Source organism: Bombyx mori, chromosome 11 (genome assembly GCF_030269925.1).
Source record: "Bombyx mori chromosome 11, ASM3026992v2".
Lineage (NCBI taxonomy): Eukaryota > Metazoa > Arthropoda > Insecta > Lepidoptera > Bombycidae > Bombyx > Bombyx mori.
Window position 1 is genome coordinate 7,774,551 of NC_085117.1, and position 21,829 is coordinate 7,796,379.

At 36.3% G+C, this 21,829-nt stretch overlaps 2 protein-coding genes across 5 annotated transcripts in view; one reads left to right on the top strand and one right to left on the bottom strand.

Annotated features, from left to right (window-relative positions):
* Positions 1–3,600: 3,600 nt before the first annotated feature.
* Positions 3,601–13,885, top strand: BGRP2 (beta-1,3-glucan recognition protein 2; the record flags this gene model as incomplete). Its single annotated transcript, NM_001043985.1, is given in 9 exon segments — positions 3,601–3,714; positions 6,240–6,467; positions 7,645–7,817; positions 8,513–8,658; positions 9,187–9,344; positions 9,488–9,612; positions 10,354–10,477; positions 11,855–11,991; positions 12,854–13,885. Coding segments are annotated over 9 exon segments (1,404 nt in total). The 3' UTR covers positions 13,055–13,885.
* Positions 12,850–21,829, bottom strand: part of LOC101743471 (calcium-transporting ATPase type 2C member 1) — a 51,009-nt gene continuing 42,029 nt past the window's right edge. For all 4 annotated transcript variants that reach the window (XM_038013858.2, XM_038013857.2, XM_038013859.2 and 1 more), the window contains exon 18: positions 12,850–20,514. In XM_038013858.2, coding sequence (XP_037869786.1) covers positions 20,378–20,514 — 137 coding nt within the window. In that variant the 3' untranslated portion in view covers positions 12,850–20,377. The remainder of the gene's footprint in view (positions 20,515–21,829) is intronic.

Below are 21,829 nucleotides of genomic sequence, written 5' to 3' on the forward strand. Positions count from 1 at the left end.
CTACAATACTATTGTTTACGATCTATATTTTTACTTTTTTGGGAACATTTAGTTGCATACTATATATATATTTTTTATAATCCCAAAGCGAATATTTGTTCGTGCCCTTTAGTGTCGTAAGTATGCATTATAAACGATCTTATAGATAGGGCGAATCCAATTTTTTTTTTAAATAAAAGTATTTTTATTTATTGCATACATGGGTGAACGAGCTCACAGCCAATCTTGTGTTAAGTGCTTACCGGATCCCATCGACATTTACAACGTAAACGCTGCCACCTTGAGTTATGAGTTCTAAAGTATCAGTAGTAACACTACAACCTTTGCCCCACCCTTCAAACAGAAACGCATTACTGCTTCACGGCAAAAATTGGCAGAGCGGTGACAGAAAAGGGTCTTTTTTTGTCCACCGGTCTGATAATTAACTCACGGCTCGTGTATTGTTAAGTAGTTACGGAGACTATGGACGGACATCACACCGTACATACCACGCCCATCTCACAACCTGATCGAGAAGTCGTAATTGCGTTGCACAATTGTTGTCCCTACCTTCAAACCAGAAAGCGTTTACTCCCTTTTTTATTGCCCTAGTAGGCAGTCCAGCGTACAGCCCACCTGATGGTGAGTGGTTACCGTCGCCCGTGGACTTCAGCAATGCCAGGGGCAGAGTCAAGCCGCTGCCTACCGTGCATATTGCTCGCATCAAAGCCGTGAACCATTTACTACTTTGTCAAAATCTTTCTTAATTTATATTTCGTTGAACATCAACGATCACGTGTGACGTTCTAGGTAAAATATAAAAATATTCTTGACGAACGAGATATTCGCGCGTTTCGCGTTTTTTTTTTTTATAAATAATATTTTTTCCAGTCTTTAATTTTTAGGAACGTTCATACGTGCCGATTTTGACTCAACAATTTCATGGAATATCTAAAATAAATTTGATATGAAACGCTTTATTAGATATCGGATGCTATGATGGGTGATGTCTATGATAGGAATTGAAATAAACTAACAGATCGTAGCCGTTGGAACTAAATACACCTTAATAGTGGAAATAGGTGCAAGAAACCTTAATCTACACTCAGCATAGATTAAACTCGAAGAAGACAAAAATCTCGCAATATCACAAATTAGGTATCGCATTCTATCTTTTACATTTTCATTCGGTGCATCCTATCCTTTAATTTCCTATCCTTTTGTCATGTGAACAGATCAAAAGGTAGGATATTTAAAAAAAAACCTACTACGAAGTTTTGATGCTATGATAAATGATTTAACTTGGGTGAGTAGGTATTTGTATTTTGCTACAACATATTGCCTAATGTACCCAGATTGATTTGATTTTTCTTACATTAACTGCCAATTAACAATTTACGTCAAAACAATTACGAGCTTGCTTGAGACGTATTCTTAAAACAAGTATCGGTAGCGTGGCGGCATCGTTACGGACACTGGAGATATGAGTGTCATTTAATTTTAATTTCAGCCACGTTCCGTCTTACTATCTTTATTTTCGTCTCACGCGTGTAGGAGTTGAATTACTCTCTCTATAACTACTACATATCTTATATTCACACTGATCATTTATTTCTGAGAATTAAAAGTGGTCAAATCTTTTTTGAACTCTTCACGTGATTTGTTCTAGTCTCAATTCTGCTCCATTTTTTGATGTGAAACATCTATGGGCGCACGTAAAAGCGATTACAGTTTTTCTTTTTTTCTACCTTAGTTGATGGTCTAAAGAGACCATGGCAGCATCGCCGGGCTAGTAAGTGAGCTCACGGAGCTCAAACCTGACGATGTTGCTAACACGAACCCTAGCAGGAGCCGTGCTTCGCAGAATCTACCACCGGATCGGAAACGCGACCCACTGAAAAGATCCGGCGAGAAACTCAGTGGGCTCGATTACAATCTATATCTATTAGCGTGTACGATGTGGCGACGCGTAGCCATACACAAACGGGAGTTCCTTAATATTAATATTTTTCATTAAACTACATATATTTCCTGTCGTAAACTATTTTTGTATGCATCTATAGTTATACAAAACAATATCAATGTTTCACATGTACCATCCATCGCGGGCTCATTTTTATTGGTTTTAAGCAAACATGGCTGATGTTTCAAATGGTTTAAATAATTACATAAACGTGAGAGTACCACTCCATCCTTGTTCTTAAGCTGGCTATTGACTGTGAAGGAAGGTGAATGAAATGGACTGCAATATCCAATACCGTTCTGCTTATTTCTGCAGCAAAGCAATATAGAATTTCGGTTTGAATACTTGGGAAGTCGCAATGAAATATAAATGAAACTTCAACTTCGCATCTGGAAGTGTATGGTGACATTTATGTTATAATATTTGCACTGACCGTTTAATATCAAGTGTGATTTGTGTGCTTGTGCGAGTTTCTGAACGTTCTCGATAGCGTAAAAGTTAGCTCATATTCGTATGGAATGGGATCGTTTGCCTACGTTTGCCGCTAGGTGCGCTGTTCTAACTGCAGACAAAATTGGGTTAACTTCTACGCTATCGAGAACGTTAAAAAACTCGCACTAATAAGCACACAGAGGTCTTCTACCGATCTACGGTAATACCATAATTAAAGAGACACTCACTCATGCCGATACTTACAACACGCTTACAAGCTACTTCAACTATAAACTAAAAAGTGTAATAAAATTCATAGATTTGGTCCTCGTCTTCTAGCAATCAATTTACAACAGCTTTAGGTAAAAACGAAAAGAAGTTTATATATAAATTCATAAAAATAAATAAAATGGAACACATTCGCAAACGTCTTATTTTTTCACATACCTGGGGCAATGAAATCATCAACCAAACTAAATAAAGAACACTAAAAATAATTTACTGAAATCTAGGACGCACTCCGAATTTAATGCAGTTTATGGAAAGTTAATTTAACTGTCAAGAACCTTTTGAGCGACAATGTTTTTTCCTACCGGTACTGTTTAGCCTCGAGGGGCTATGCCAGCTTCGTCGAGTGAGTAGGTGAGCTCACCAATGCTCACCTGACCAATTTGCTAACACTAGCCCTGTTAAGAGCAGTGCTTCGCAGAATCCACCAGTGGATCGGAAACGCGACCCACCGAGAAGAAAACTGAGAGAGAAACACAGCTGACTGTGTCTGAGGGTTAATTTACTCGCCGAAATCTTCTTCGCAAGCAAGGGGTCTACTGGTTGGATAATACTGATGTTAAGCGGTTAAAACACAGCCCATAGATAGTAAATGCTAGAAAATGCCGTCAACTAACTTAAGCCAAAAAAAAATCTATAAAAATAGAAACAGAAATGATAATCCCAGCTCATAACATGCTGTATTTCAGACGAAGAATTAGAAGGAAAATAAGACGGATGTTATTAATAAAACAAGTATGATTGATATTAAAATATATGGCATAAAAGCAAAACTGAATCAATAATGTTTACTCGTGAAATTACAGTGACACGATAATTATTAATCGATACATAAACGAAAACGTCAAAAGTGGCAATTTTTTTTTAAATCTTATTGTTTTTCATAATGCACTTATACTGGCCGATCACTGCTTTACTTAGTACAAAAATGGCAGCCGCGATGTGTGGACGCGTGTTGTGTCTGATTTTATTTATAAAAATATCGTACGCTCAAATGCCCGATGTGAAAATACAAGCTTTTCGCCCGAAAGGACTTCGAATATCCGTTCAAGGTGAGAATGTTATAATTAAATTATGAAATAACTAAATTCGCGACTTAATTCTGTACTCTGTATTGTAATGTGCTTTTGGAATAACGGTATTGCATGTTTCACTGTCGAGTATTTGAATTTGGGCATGAATACGTCATGTTTGATTCTTGTCATTTTTTTGTTTATTAATAATTATAAATTGAAAATTCATTTTATTTTTTTCGTTCAACTGTAAAATTCGCATATTTACACCGCTCAATTTATTCTTTATTCAGCTAAAATTATTCTTAAGAAAGCACGCGTGTGTGTATTTTTGGTGTCTTTGGATCGCAGAAGAAAACCAATGCGATTACGGTTTGAAAAATATAAAGACGTAAAAAAGTATTCAAAGAAACTACTCTAAGAAAAATTCATCTGTTACTAAATTAAGAACTGTTTGTATACAGCACGAGGTTTCTGCAATCTATTCTAAACATACACATCCACTATATTAAATAATCTATATATTAATACGTGAAGCAAAAACTTTGTATCCCTTTTTACGAAAATTGCGCTGACGGAGGAGTATGAAATTTTCCACACTTATAGAGAATATAGAGAAGAAGTGCACAATGCTAATATTTTTTTTAAAATAATGCATAAAATATACATTAAATCAATAAAGAAAACATTACACACACTACATGCCATTTATTTGACGCACACACGCATGCATACTATTTATTGTCAAACTTTTGTTCTTGATGTCTGTTGTCAAATTGAGATTAAACGTTGTATGTCTTTGTTAATATTTTTATAGTGTAGTCTTGGCGAAATTTGTTATTATAGAAGTATAAAATACACAAAATAATAGTGTACAAACTTACAATTCCAATTAATTATAGTCGGATTTCGACTACTGCGGAACCTCTAGTTAATAAATAACATTTAGAAGACTATAATATAAGAAGCTAACATGTTGCTTCGGACAATGAAAATTTATGACACACGCTTTCGCATTCATAATATCGTTATCAAAACAAAACGTCTGAACTCATAACCCTATCGCTAGGATACCCTGTGACATCGACTATATCAAAATAATGTTGGGTCATGAGCATCACACTTATCGCATTTATCTTAGTCATTTGTATACTAGTAGCAGGTAAAGTCCCTGTCGAGGGATTCCCATTGATGACGATGCTGCAACGCCTAATGTTTTTTTCTAATGAATAAACAAACTGAATTTCGTCACTGGATTTATTTAATTACCTTTCTTGTTGTTTAAATTTGTGTTGAGTGAGGTATTGTCTCAACGTCTTATGAATAATCGTGACTGTGCTCGTTCGTGAACTTCCTCAAAAAATGACGTATAGCTCGTTTGCTTCTAGATGTTTTATGTGTCTCTCTCTTATAGCAGCATTGGAAAAGGATGGTCGAATTATTATTAAGTTTTAAGCTTTTTTAGCTCACGGGGCTCAGCCTGGCAAATTTGCCAACATTAACTCTAGAAAGGGCAATATTTCGCTGAATCTGCCACAGATCTGAATCGCGAACTTTATAAAAAGATCCGGCTAGAAACTCACTGGGCAAATTTAGCACGATAGTATGAAAACATACCTCTGCGAACCACAAGAGATCGTTGTATCGAGACTTAACTGATTTTATTTTCGTGTACCTATGCCGCGCAAGAAACTTTAAAACGATTTTCAATATTGTAGTATTGAATTATCAGAGATATTCTTATGCATAATTTCGTTTGTGTTTTCAACGTGCAGGCTGTAAGTCCGCACGACTACTTATCAGCATCCTGCTCATTTCTGCTCCATTTTAAGGGAGAGACAGCCCTTATGAAATATAACTGAGATTTATGCTTCATTTCTTGAGGTAGATCATGGAATTTTAGTTCCGATCCCAGTAGGCCCCGGTGTTGATCGTCAGATATTGATAGCTACTGCTAAGCATAGGTCTCCCCTGTTTAATGTCATAATATTTGATCGCCCGCCATTCTCATCCACGTCCTGACCATCTCAACAGTCAACTGTGCCATCGTCCTAATCCTGATCACCATTTCGCCACTGTCTTACTCCATCTGCTTTAATTTTGCCTTGCTGAGTGTCCAGCACAACTCAAATTTAGATTAGCTACTCTCTCACAAACATAAATACTGTACTTATTTCAAACAAAATGTATACAACAAATTGCGTGTTCACTTAAACTTAGTTATCTCATAGTTTCATGAAGAGTCACCAGAGATAGCATCGTAAAACAAACTTAGAGACTCAGAACTTACTTTACTGGTGGTAGGATCTCTTGTGAGTCCCCACGGGTAGGTATCATCACCCTGCCTATTTCTGCGGTGAAGCAGCAATGCGTTTCGGTTTAAAGGGTAGGACAGCCGTAGTAACTATACTTGAGACCTAAGAACTTATATCTAAAGGTGGGTGGCCGCATTGACGTTGTTGATGTCTATGGACTCCGGTAACCACTTAACACCAGGTTAGCTCGTCCACCCATCTAAGCATTAAAAATACTTTCCATCGAAATAATCTTTGGAAATTTTTCAGATGTCCCCAAAATGACACTGTTCGCGTTCCAAGGCAACTTGAACCATAAACTGGATAGCACCAGCGTCGGGACACTGAGTGCAGAGGTACTGGATCCAGTCAACGGCCGATGGGTGTACGAAGAGCCCGACCTTAAACTAAAAGTCAAGGACGTCGTCTATTATAACGCGGTCTTCTCAATCAACAAGAAATTATACGAGAAAACAAACCAACAGTTCACCATAACAGGTTCGATTAATAGTTATTTGCGCAACAAGAGAGCAAGGTTGTTTTTTGTTTCGAGTGCTGATTTTGAGTCCCGAGCAAGCGAAGGATTCTATGATTGATTCACGAGCGTAACGAGATTCAAAGTTAGAATCCTGAGCGTAGTAAGGAAGTCAACAGCACGAGAAACGTAAAAACAAACAGTCTTAATTTGAAAAGAAAAACGATAATTCTCAGCGTTGGAATCGTAGAAATTTCAAATTCTATTCATTCCTGTAAATTTTCCAGCTAAACTAAATGGGCACATAAAGCGTGTAATGGATAATAATATTTTAAAATTCCGTAAGAAATCAAGGAACCTGTCATAATTCCATCAATACAACCTCTCTGTATATCTCAGCTATTTAAATCAGAGACCGTTGTCACTTCATCTCAGCATCATAGTCAAATAGTCTAATACAAATAGTAAAATCTACGTTAGAAAATTTTCACTGAAATCCTAGCTCACATTTCCGTAATACGGAGATTTACTGACAGTAAAGAGGTTATTCCCGGCGCCGAAACGTCAATGGATCGAAATGAATCTTCATTTAGCCAACTAGACATGAATAGCTGTGGATTTGTTAAGTTCGTATTCTGTAAATCAGAATATGTGAACGCATATGACAGCCGCCCCCGCGTTTCCTCGAAGCGATGTATTCCGCTCGTCTTACGACTTCTAACTGGAATTGGACGTTGGAATCCAATGATTTTACTGCAGTATTTGTTTTGGGAGGTAACTTTAGAAATGTTCTGTTTGGAATCACCGTAACTATAATACAGATAGTACAGGGTGTTCGTAAAATTGTATGTAAACATTTGGAAGGTGATGCATGAGTTTTATGTGCTAGTCATTTTAATAGAAATAGATATTCCACAGAGTTTCACCAAATTTATTTGTAGTAAAATTTTTTGAAATACTTTTATTTAATTAGCATCTCAACTGCTACATGGAGGTTCGATTCTCGGCCATTTCGGACAGACATTCGCGTGTCGAATGCTTTTTGTTTGGTTTGCAATACCTCTATATGTTAATATTTTAACGTATACATTAAAATCTGTATATTACTTTCCGGTTCACATAGAATCTTAGTTCGGAATTAGATGTTGTTATTTAATCAAAAATAATGATATTCATAAATGTCGTTCTAACGCTTTTCAGAGCTAGAAGATCCTAATGCAAGCACAGATTCTCAGAAACCAGAATGTAAGCCAACAAAGACGAGAGTGCGAGGCGGCAAAGCGTGTGCCGGACAGACAATATTCGAGGAGCAATTTGATTCCCTGGACGAAAACGTTTGGCAAATCGAGCAGTATATACCGATTTATCACCCCGTAAGTAGTTTTTTTTTTTATTGCTAGATGGGTGGACGATCTCACAGCCCACCGGGTGTTAAGTGGTTACTGGAGCCCATAGACATCTACAACGTAAATGCGCCACCCACCTTGAGATATAAGTTCTAAGGTCTCAGTATAGTTACGACGGCTGCCCCACTCTTCACCGAAACGCATTACTGCTTCACGGCATAAATGGGCAGGGTGGTGGTACCTACCCGCGCGGACTCACAAGAGGTCCTACCACCAGTAATTACTCAAATTATAATTTTGCGGGTTTGATTTTTATTACACGATGTTATTCCTTCACCGTGGAAGTCAATCGTGAACATTTGTTGAGTACGTATTTCATTAGAAAAATTGGTACCGGTGCATCGCTCAACACGAATGCACCGGACGTCTTATCCTTTAGGCCACAACGACTTCAAACTGCTAATTAAAACTCCTAAATAAAAAGCAAGGACAACAGACACTGTTTTGTGAATAAAACAGTAATCGTTTATACGACAAACAAAATCTTAACTATTATAGTTTTATAAAAGAATTATAATATATAATAGTATTTTCTCTAGTTTTCGCAACATCAGAAAGAATAAAATATAATAAATAAATAAAAGAAAAAAGGGATTTTGACCCGCATAAGGAGCCTTAATTACATTACATTGTATTTAAAGTATTTTTATTTTATGTTACAGGAATACCCCTTCGTATCCTACCAGCGTAATAATTTAACAGTATCTACCGCAGATGGAAACCTACATATTAACGCCAAACTTCAACAACATATGCCCGGCTTTCTGGACGACTCTATATATTCTGGCACACTTAATTTGTTCAGTGGGTAAGTGGCATTTCGTCATTTCTAATTTGAAATTTATTTTCAAAGCAACAATCTTGCTTTTTTGAACAACTCATAGGGTCGAAATTGGTTCTTTAAAAACAAAACCGCAAATAATTTATAGAATAATTACATTAAATTTCATCCAATTTATTATTTGCGGTTTGAAGTATATGTTTCTATGACGCACTATGAAATACCACTAGTTAGATATTGGTAAAAAAATTCCTAAAGTTCACACGTCATGTAATGCAGATTAAAAACTTACGCACTGGGTCATCGCCCTTCCCAGCTCTTTTCATTTTTTTTAAGGCATTAACGACTGAATCAGTTCGCACGCAGCCTGCTGTTTAATGGAAAACAAAACCCGTATACGTCATATCAATGTAAAGCCTTTAATGTCTATTTCTATCTGCTATTTATGCTTGTTTTCTGTGTTATACTTTTTTCGTTAATTGTCACCTAGTGAGTACTTTTAAACTTTAATTTCATTCAATAACCCTGGTAAAAAAGCTTCTTATTGTCATCTAGGTGTACTTCGTCAGCAGAAGCATGCATCAAACAGGCTTCCGGTGCTGATATTCTACCACCAATCGTCAGCGGCAGAATCACATCAATAGGATTCGCATTTACGTACGGAACGGTCGAGATCAGAGCGAAATTACCGCAAGGAGACTGGCTGTATCCGGGTAAGCGAATAAATGCCATAGACAGGATTTTTTTTCTATTAAGAAGCAAAGGTTTTTCGTTTACCTTCGTGCTAACAATAAAAACCCTTATTGAGTTAAACTTAGAATCTCAAATCCTCTACTCATTTAGGTTTGTATTTTAGAAATTCTATTGGAGCCGTTCTTAAAGAAGTATGGAAGTATGAATTATGCGTCCGGCGTAGTGAAGATAGCGTGCGCGCGCGGTAATGCAGAACTGTATTCCGGACCTAATGACTACAGCAATACGGTACGTATTCTCTTAGCTTTTTAATCAAACGGGAGGTAATACTTTATTCGGAATTCGTTTTTGTGCATCGTGCTGCAAGGTTGATTTGGATGTGCATTTGGCTTCAGAGGAAGTGTGAAAGGAGCCCCGGTAATTAACAAATTAAAGAGCGGACGGTTAGCGTGGTATGGACATGTGATGCGTAGAGAGAAGATGCATGTGACTAGGAGATGTGTGGAAATGGCAGTGCAAGGTAGAGGGGGAAGAGGTCGACCGAAGAAGACATGGAAGGAGTATGTTAATGACGATATGAGAGAGAGAGAGGAGTTAGTGTGGATATAAGGTAGTACTATTATAGGTCTATATCGCAAAGCCAATATACATGTATAGGAGTAAACAAGAGTATTTGAAAAATGTATGAAACTACTTTGACGTGGTATCAAACCTGCATCCCATGGTACCACTATGGTATTCGTGATCTAAGTCTTATTCGTCAATGGACGTCAATGAATAGCTGATTTGGAATTAGGACAGCCTTTGTTAAATACAATTAGGACTTTGGTCTCAAAACGGATAATGACTTTCGCGCTTGATCTGCGCTTACCACTTAATATCAGATGATCCGTAATCCTGGGCCCATCTGATCTTTTTCCTGCGCTTAATAATACCTACTCCGAGATTTAGAGAAATACTCAGAGCTACGCTGAGCAAAAAGTGCAGAGCTATAATCCTATATTAATAATATCCTAAATCTTCTTACAGGTTTTGTACGGAGGACCGATCATGGATCTGGAGTGCCGCGAGAACTTTCTCTCCACAAAAAGACGCAGAGACGGCACGTCGTGGGGCGACAGTTTTCATACATATTCCGTTCAATGGACACCTGGTTTGTTTGTATATAAATAATACATAAATAAATAACTAAAAACAAATCACGCACTATCATCCGGCTCCAATTTAGGATTCGCTGTATTATGAGCTCAGAGACTGAAAAACATACTTATATGCATTTCAATATATAGAGATAATGGCTTAGACGAAGAGCATACAAACCTGTTCGTCACACAATGTTTGCCCGATGTGGGAATCGAACTCACGACCCTCGGCGCAACAGTCAGAGTCGCTAACTACTGTACCATAGAGTCAGTCAAAATTAATATATGTATTCCTTTACTTCGTAAATGTTGTAGAGAGTAAGTAATTAGATGAGTAATGTAACAAGGAAAAACTTTTGCGACAGGAAACGTATGAGTAATCCCAGTCATCTTAATCTCAACCGAACTAGTTTAATAAGTTACTTTAATTAGTTAATACACCTACAAATTATTTTATTTTTGTCATCGAAGACCCTTTTTTTATTGCCTTTGCAGGCAGACTAGCACACCAACCACCTGATGGTAAGCGGTTACCGTCTCTCGTGGTCGTCCAACCAGAACCAAGCCACTGCCTACCAAAATGCCATTATGTTACGGCTCTAAGCCCACCTCGTGTTAAGTGAATATTAGTACATAGATATCACAAAGTTAATTCCGCCACCCATCTCGAAATAAGTAATTATTCTGAAATCTTTTGGTTATTAGTTCCATAACTATGAAGTTTTAGATAAAATTATATAAATAAATATTCCACAACTAAAAGCCTTATTAGGATATCGTCAAGTTAGCACTGTAGACGCACCATCTGGAAACAAATACGACTTCAAATCCGGCGCTCGGGCAGCTGTTAGCAAATCCCATACCTCCTGACTGAGCTTTTGCTCGCCCACCTGTCCTGGTGAAACTGGAAAGGCCTCCGGGCCACCAGTAACCTTTTAATCCTAAAAAAAAAAAGATGTGTGGTGTCTTGGGACAGCGGATAGGAACGAAGTTCCTTATTATAAAAATATTAATTTTAAGTTCTATTCGAGGTATAAAAAAAAAACTGGAGGCTTCGCAACAACCCACGGTCATTCGGTAACGTGCGAACTTATTGTGGTACACTTCATTCACGGCTGTTTGCATAAAAGTTAGTGTATTGCGCAAACGAACGCTCTGAGATCGTGGTCAATGAATGATAAAATATATATGTTATTTTTTGTACGTTATTACAAAGTTAAGTCGTACACTGTGTGCATTACTAATAAAAATCTTACGTTACGGACGTTTTTTCCCGGTTAGGGTACCCCTCCGCATCGTCCCATAAGGAAATTCGTTCCAAAAAAAGACTTCAAATCAAGTACAATCAAAAATATGGTTGTAGATGTCGTTAATTCTGTCGTTCTCAGATTTCATAGCCCTGTCTGTGGACGGCGAGGAGTGGGCGCGAGTGGAGGCGCCACGGGACGCCCTGCCGGCTGTCTGCGCGCACGCCCCGCGGCACCTGCTGCAGGCCGGCTCGCAGATGGCGCCATTCGATGACCACGTAAGTTTCAATACAATCCACTACTTGCAATAAGTAAAAAAACATCACCTTTAGAAGTCGTCGTGGCCTAACGGATAAGACGTCCGGTGCATTCGTGTTGAAGCGATGCACCGGTGTTCGAATCCCGCAGGCGGGTACCAATTTTTCTAATGAAATACGTAATCAACAAATGTTCACGATTGACTTCCACGGTGAAGGAATAACATCGTGTAATAAAAAAAACCCGCAAAATTATAATTTGCGTAATTACTGGTGGTAGGACCTCTTGTGAGTCCGCACGGGTAGGTACCACCGCCCCGCCTATTTCTGCCGTGAAGCAGTAATGCGTTTCGGTTTGAAGGGTGGTGCAGCCGTTGTGACTATACTGAGACCTTAAAACTATATCTCAAAGTGTGTGGCGCATTTACGTTGTAGATGTCTATGGGCTCCAGTAACCACTTAACATCAGGTGGGCTGTGAGCTCGTCCACACATCTATGCAATAAAAATAAAAAAAAAAAAAAAAAAACCTAAACAATTGGGCAAAAATGAATAAAAAAATGAATCTTTGAGGCCCGATGTATTCCCGATGACCTGTTGTGAGTCCGCACGGGTAATTACCACTGCCCTGCTTATATTCTGCCGTGAAGCAGTAATGCATTTCGGTTTGAAGCTTGGGGCAGCCGTTGTAATTATACTGAGACTCCACCGTCCACCCACCTAAGCAATAAAAATAAAAAAAAACACTGTCTATTTTCTCACTCTCGCTTTTCCTAAATTTGTATATTTGCTCTTTAGCCGTAACGAATTAATCACGAGTTAAAATGTGCTCTCAACGCGCCTAAAGAAGTTTAACTTCTAAAAGTATTTTCTAACTCTTCCAGTTCTACATAACGCTAGGCGTGGCGGCAGGAGGCATAACGGAGTTCCGCGACGGGTCTATAACCTCCGGGGGAGTCACCAAGCCCTGGAGAGACAGCGCTCGGAAGGCATCCGTACATTTCTGGCGGCACATGTCCGATTGGTTCCCACGGTGGAGTCAGCCAACTTTAATCGTGGACTTTGTCAAAGTTATCGCCTTATGATCTAGTCGTTTAGATTTTGTATAATTAAGTTATTAGTATAGTTTCTGCAGGCAAAATTAATTGCATTCTGAGTTTTTTTTGTCAAACTACAATTTAAAATTTAATTCCTAAAAGATCTCTCTTCTCTCTAAATCTGTAATTTAGCTAATTTTATTTGTATCATTTTCTTTGTTAAATTTTGAAAGAGCGGCGAATGACTAGAAGATGTGATCTGCGAAAATAAAACTAAGTGACATGCATGCAAAGGCATACACACAACAGAGTTTTGCATTATTATTACCTTTCTTGAGCGAGATGAGGACTACTGACGTGACCTGGAGTGATATTTTGGAGCAAGCCTAAGACAGGGTTAAGTGGAGACAGCTCTAAGGCCCCTATGTACCGGCGGGGTGTCTTAGGGCTGCAATAACAACATTACCTTTCTTAACCAAACAGCGATATTATCTGTAATATTATAGTTAGAAAGCCTGCATCTTATACTCTTATTGACACACGTACCTGGATGATTTTAACGATGAAGAAATAACATCGTGTAAAAAATTTAGCTGGAAAAGATTTTGAGGAATCAAGAAATACCCTATGAACCAGCACAGGTACGTGTCACCACTCTGGCTAATTCTGCCACGTTGCGGTTGGTTTGAAGTTTGAGACAACCTTTGCACGATACAATTGAGACTAAGACCTCATGGCTCGGAGTGAGTGGAGTCATTCAAGTTGCGACTGGCTCCAGTAACCACTTATAACCAGGTAGATCGTGAGCCTATCAGCTCATTTAGAGCAACAAAAAACAAAATAATGTACTCTTGAAAAAATCATTTTAGTAAAAGACCAATGAAAGAATTCTATTTATATTTGAACGGTGTAATTTTCAAGGGCAGATTACAGTTGACGTCATTTACTATCAACACACACATGTTTGTTCCATCGCAATCTGTTTTAATACCTACAAAAACAAACGAATTGTGAAATTCATTACTTTCAATTTCAAGTCAACTTTCAATGTTTGATTTTATAAAGACAAATATAATAAAACACCTTTTGAACGTTTCCAAAAAGAGATACACAGTTTCAGAATAAAATACGTTCGTTTTGTAGTAATAAAGCAGATTCGATAGAATACACAGGATTGCGTCATAGGATGACGTCATAAATCCTATTTACCAATATTCAATTCTATGTCAAGAATACAGATTATATGAGAGGACTAATCTTAAATTTCAGAATATATTATAAAATACAAGGAACTGATTCGAATTGTTGCTGATTTCAATTACTTTTATTTAGGACGCAATCAAACCTTCAATATCAACGTTATAAGGTTGCAATTCAAAACAAATAATAGAAATGTTTATCACTTCAGATTGTTATTAACTGTTAGTAGACATTTGAAAAGAGTTAGCATTTTACTCTATTTGTAGTCAACAGTAACTGACTAGATATTTTAATTAATCACTAGTTAATGACATTCGTATTTTAACTATGGACCCTTTATCTTCTTTCATCTATCATCTATCACTTTATCTTCATCTGTATTAAAAAACTTCTTCAGCTATTTAAATGGGGCAAACTTAATTGAAGTTCAATTAAAAACATCGAATTGTTGATGCTGATACCAAATAAAACGGACCTTTAATTACAACGATAAAGGGCGCGTATTAAGCGAAGTGTCGCATTAAACCACATAAATAGCCTCGTTATATATATACACGTTACATAAACAATAAAACCATAAGATATTAAATTAGAGAGTAGACCATACACCGGCAGATCAAGGGAATGTTGATACGATGTGAGGATCGAGCCCGGAAAATTATTTCATAATGTTATTTGGATGCAAATAACCAGCCCTAGTTCTATTCCGTGCCCGAAAGTGACGTCACAAACTGACTCCACAGCCTACCACTACAAATAATAATACTTATTTAGTAGTAGCCGTTTTTATAGAAGATACAGTAATGCGATTTACCTTCACTCTTTGAAACCTTTGCGTTTCTCTCTTGCGTGTTCTCTTAAGGACTTTTTTAAAAACTACATTTTAAACTGTCAGTATTTCCTCTTAAGCAATACGTTAATTGAAATAAAAATAATTGCATTACGAAAAAATTACAGAGGCAAAACTTATCGATATAGACCTCATGTGAATTGGCTTTTTAAATCATGATACATATTTAATTCAAATGAATTTAAAAATTAATCACAATACTTAAAGCCCGAGCTTAATTGGAATGAAATCAAAAGTTCTATTTTTTTTTGCACTTGTAAACACTACGTCATTAGGAACTTCGCATCCCTAAACAAAAGTCTATCTACCCACTTCTGGAAAAACATTTTTAGAACCACAATTTGTATATTGTGCAAGGCTCGTGTCGAAAACGGTTCAATAAACAACTATCCAGCTGGTTCAAGGGAATATATATAAAAAAGAACATACTTTCTTCAAGTAAATCAGCAACAATTAACGACCACGTTCAAATTCTACAAAAACCACGATTACTTAGATCAAATAATTATATTCATTAATTCAATACTAATAAGATACATTTTATATTTGTTTTTAATTTGATTTAATCTAATAAAAAATGCCCTAGTGTGCCTTATGGTCTACAGAGAGTCAATCTCTTTTACATATGAGACCATAAAAACTGAATGACTTAACAATTTGTGTTCACAAAAATTTAACCGAAGGCAGGTAAGCTTGCTATCTACCTTGCAAGAGGATATCAGTTGCACGAGTTTCGTGATGTAATTATAACATTAATGTAGAGTCACCCTAACTGGGTGCTAAACTTCTCAGAGACACCAAATCGGGTGCTCCTAACGAGTACAGACAACAGACTGAATTCAGACTACTGGTAGGACGTCTTGTAAGACTGTACGGATAGGTACCACCACCCTTTCAATTTCTGCCGTGAAGCAGTAATGCGTTTCGGTTTGAAGGGCGGGGCAGCCGTTGTACTGAACTTGAGACCTTAGAACTCATTTCTCGAGGTGAGTGGCGGCGTTTACGTTGTAGAAGTCTATGGACTCTGGTAACCACTTAACACCAGGTGGGCTGTGAGCTCGTCAACCCACCTAAACAAGCAATAAAAAAAAGTCTTCTGTTTGGATGCTAATAACAAGTACAGACACCCTAACTAGATGCTGACACTCACAAACACTCGGTAGAGTTCAGCTTTGTACAGACACCTGTATAAAAACAGACACTCGTACAGGCGCCAATCTGTGTACAAATACTAGCACACCACTCTAGGTGTACCAATACACCCAGAAATGTCTCTCTATACTACAATCCTGAGGCTAGAAGCAACCTCTAACCGCACGCCTGAAATTGGACAACGTTTGATACCGGGTTACTAGAAAGCTTTTTCTAATCGTGCTAGTAAAAATTTAATCATTCAGTTCTCGTGGCATCATGTAGATATTATTACATATGAAAAATCAATCAACTTCACTAGGCTAGAGATGTGCCGTGAACAGATTATGTATCGATAGAATACCGTAGTGTGTTATTATCGATGATTTAACACATTATACAAACTATATTGGGACTGCTCCATTATATGATGAATAATGATTGTTGAAAAAAAATATCATTACACGTTATCTGAATAATAATTTGCTTTAAATTGCGGGTTTACAAAATTAAAGTATACAGTTCGCACAGTACCCAAATTTCCAGCAACTCAAGATTGAGATTAATTTTATGTATTTTATTTATATTATATTTTTCATAAATTGATGGCAGCATTTGTTTCTATATTTTTTGAAATTATTGTTACCACCACATCTCATCAATGGGAACATTAAAAAAATCGATTGACAAAAGGAGATTGTCTTTACCTCTTTTAATAAAGTTATCTAACAACAATAAATATTTACTTAGTAGTTCGTAGCTTAATAGATCGATTCGGACTAAGAAGCCTACCGTTAAATACTATCTGGTACAATAGCAACACTAAAAATGTGTAGTCACTATTATTTTGCTATTGGATTCATGATGTATATAAAATTGGTCGAGGATTAATAAATAAATTTGAATGATTTCAAATTCAGCCGTCACTTATGTCAACGCCAACTTCAATACATCGCCATTACATACATTTAATACTGAAATAACGATAAAATCTGTTCACGAGCACGATTATTACAACAGACAGAATACTTTACGCCTATTTACATTAGCTATATATAGATACGAAATAAATTCATACAAGATATGACTCGTAATCACAATGATTTATACAGTCGAGTACAAGCTACAATTTATTAATATTTCAATAAATAAACATAGCAAACTATTTAATACGAAAAAATGAGATTTATTTTAATAACAGTTTTAAATTACCCACTAACACAAAGAAGCTATTTCATTTAAAATGACAACATCACAAACATTAATTTTAAATAATAATAATTACGTACACCGCGCGCGTCGGTCGGCGGCCATCTTGACGTGAATTAAAAATGGCGTCGTACGCCACAAGAAAAGCACACTTATTTCGAAAAACTACGCTAGAAAATGTGATACTGTTTTATTAATAAACTAGACGAATACATTCTAATGTTATAATTATCAAACGCTATAAACAAATATTTAATACATAATAATTTAATTGATTGTAAATTGAATAAATATTATGATGACGACAAATTTTAAAATCCTTCGCAGTTATATTCGCTTTCAGTAATTTTAATGTTCGATCTTTCATATATACACATATCAGCTATTAGAATTCTTCTTCTAATAGCTGACCTTTGGTTAAGTTCTGTCTACACGCAACGTATTGGCTGCGAATTTAATGTTTCATTTTGAATTGAACAAAACGCGGGAAAATACTGCTGTCAAAATCGTTCCCTATGTTCAACCATTAAAAACTAATACTGGAACATTAGCAAGCTATATATATAAAAGTTTATTCTGGTCTGTCTGTACGTAGACGGCGCCTTACCTGCACCAAAGAACAATAAAAACCATTTATCATACTCTTAACCGACTTCAAACCGGCTGGGAGCCGCGCTTGTTCAAACCACTTGTATCCGGATTATATACACACATATGTCGACAGCAAAAAGGAACGTTTAGGCAGTAAATTTACGATTTCTTGGAACACTAAAAAAAAATACTATAAAATACATTCTACTCGAGAAAGATATTTAATTTATTTATTGATATAGTATTGTAATATTTAGGTTACACAAAAAAAATTATACACATATTAATCAAATGTTGCACAAATCTATTAATCGTACGACTTGAGTTTCCACTTACTATTAAAGTAGATATTATAACATATGTTTTATTAAATGCTTACTACAAGATGAATACTATTAAATATTATATATATATTATAGAACATTCACGCACCAAGCACCATTACTAGACCAAGTTTTGATTACAACGTACGTCATTTCAAAACGAACAGAATCTTTCTGTGTTAGAATTAATTTACAATCTTATTCATTCTTGTCTTAAGACTGAATTTCACACAACAAATATATATTACTGGCGTGTCAATTCGGGTTACTCATAACTCCGAATAACACAACATTAAATATTTATAATTTTCATTAAAACGCCAATAATTAAAATAATCTCTGAATGATTCATAAATCGTTTGTCGCTTATATTTCATTCGTCCGACATTACATATAAAATATAAGAAATTTAACATATTTAACAAATGTTTATCATGAAACCGAAAATAATAGAACAATTTTTTTTTTTCGTAAATATGTAGTAATATGTCGTTTAGTTAACTAAACTTTACGATTGGTTTAAAATATTAACTCTGGGTGCAATCAGCCGTTAATCGATTATTGATTCGCTTAATCGATTAACTTTTAACCGAAAATAAAAAATCGATTTAACATTCTGTACACGAGTCAAACGCGCTTCAGATCACAGCCTACTCAATACAACATTTATAATAATATTAATTTGCAAGATAATATCTTATTATTTATATTCTTTCAAAACTCACAATACGATTACGTTATTATTTAAATAGATTAAAATTTCATGTAACTTGTTTATGATAATTTTACAAAATTACTATTACGAATTTATTCGATAAAAACTAAACTACTAAAAATTACCTAATAATTTTAAGCTTTTTTTAAAATATGAATAATAACTATTGTGTAGTAAAACTGTAGTACAATATCAATTACTTAGAAGTACTATAAGTTATTAGTTTAATGAAATGCAGGTAAAATTTATTATTATATATCTATTTATATATTATAATTTTTAAAATCGTTTACAAGTAAGAGTAATTGTTTTTAAATACTATTAGATTTACGCAGGAAATTTCATGTACCGCAACGAAGACGGCGACTTTCGAAGCCAGATTAATTCAAGCAATTCAAATACTAGGACCTAATCCACTATTTTGTTACAACCCTAAAAATATATGTACTAAATGATATTTAATTTTATTATTTAATAATTAAACTAAGCATTAGAATATACTATGAATTATCTAACGAATCTATTATCTTATACTGATCGATTCCTTAACATAATATCGATAGTTATATTCTATTGTACGACCATAATAACAACACGAATATTCGATATCGATTATCGATAACAAGTGCTTCGACAGATCTCTCGATTTAAATCGAATAAATTTTATTTCAACTACCGTGACATAATAATATGCAATGTGACGAATGCGCGCTTTAGGCTTCAGTGGCAGCATTTCTAAAAACTTTGCTCACTTTAAAATTCGACCTTGGAGTTAATGCTACTAATGGCGAGCGATCAATATTAATGTTATAAATAATCTCCTTAAATTATAATACATATATATATCATTTAAGTTTAACAATCTGCTACTCGAAGAGCGCGCTGAGAGATATGAGAAAGCGCTAATTCTCTTTTTTTCTTCAATCTAAGTATTATCAACTATTATTAATCTAATTCTATTCACAAATAAGCGTAATTCACCGCTAGTTACAGTTCTCATCGATGTGACATCGAATACGAGATTACTACTCACTTACAACGATAAAACGAATAATAAACTAATGTTTTATTTTCGACTAAACTATCGATAAGTTCCGAAACGTTTGCTTCACATAAATAAATCGTAAAACTCACTAAAATTTATCCCTATATAATAAATAAATAAAAACACTTATCAAACAATACTGCGACGACGTATCGAACTCGAAAACGATTACGAATATCGATTAATCGCATAATCGATTAGTTCACTTGTCGCGTCCATCCCGCACTGTCCGTACTGCGCGTCGGCGGACCCCGCTCCGTGACGTCACTGGCGCTGGCTCCACTTACAGCGTCTTGTCAGACTCGTGTCATACAAAGTCCATAGCGTCGTGGGCCTTAGCAGCGTACTTGCCGTAGACGCGCTTCTTCAGGGTGCGTTCGATAAGCTTTTTAATTTCGCTTACTATAAACACGCTCGACGTAAGACCGACCAGGAACAGTATATCTGCAACATGTCAAGTTTCATTAGGGATATTGATTCGGAGACACCAAAACTCCTCGCTCATCATTCGTCAGTCCCGTAGCTCCTATTAAATGATTGCTAATGTTGCTTTCAGACTACATTTAGATGGGTGGCGCATTTACGTTGTGGATGTCTATGGACTCAAGTAACCACTTAACACCAGGTGGGCTGTGAGCTCGTCCACCCATCTAAGCAATAAAAAAAAAAAAACGTTGTCCTATAGCATAACAGCGTATACTTAGCCAATAATATATAGTAGTACAGTACAGTGTGAACGTGTTCATAACAATGTATGGTGGGCGATATTATTGTGCTATGAGCTATATAGTATATGCTATTATATTATAGCGTAGTCTGAAAGCGGCCAAAGATGTTTGAGTCTGACTGGCTGAAAAGCGGTAGGCAGCGGCTTGGCTCTGCCCTTGGCATTGCTGAAGTCCATGGGCGACGGTAACCACTCACCATCAGGTGGGCCGTATGCTCGTCTGCCTACAAAGGCAATAAAAAAAAAGAAAAAAGCGGAGCTACTGTTAACAGACACTATCGAAGTAAAACGATTAATTTCATATTACATGTAAACGGTACATATCTATTTATTGTATGTAAATATTTTCTATTATAATGTATTGCCAACAGTACACCGCACCGTACTTACTATATCCTTTATCTTTTCCAGAATTTCTCTAAATTAAACGGTTGTCTGGAAGAGATCGCTTTTAACGATAAGACCGCCTATTGTACAAAGTTATCTGCTCGTTGACTGTTTTTGAATGTTAATTGTGTTTTGGTGTGCAATAAAGTTTATACTCCCTCTCTCTCTCTCTAAGGACTTCTTAGAACTCAACTTGAAGTTTATTCACCTTCAATTATCTAAAGTTGAATGGTAACCTGGACTCGTATCCGAGCGCAAACTGTGAAGGCGTTAGATACTCACAAAACGAAGTTTGTCTTTCCCTAAATCTAGGGAAAGGTGGACAGGTGCTAAGTTTGTGTTTCTCTAAATCTAGGGAAAGGTGGACAAGTGCTAAGTTTGTGTTTCCCTAAATCTAGGGAAGGGTGGACAGGTGCTAAGTTTGTGTTTCCCTAAATCTAGGGAAGGGTGGAAAGGTGCTAAGTTTGTGTTTCCCTAAATCTAGGGAAGGGTGGACAGGTGCTAAGTTTGTGTTTCCCTAAATCTAGGGAAGGGTGGACAGGTGCTAAGTTTGTGTCTCCCTAAATCTAGGGAAGGGTGGACAGGTGCTAAGTTTGTGTTTCCCTAAATCTAGGGAAGGGTGGACAGGTGCGAAGTTTATGTTTC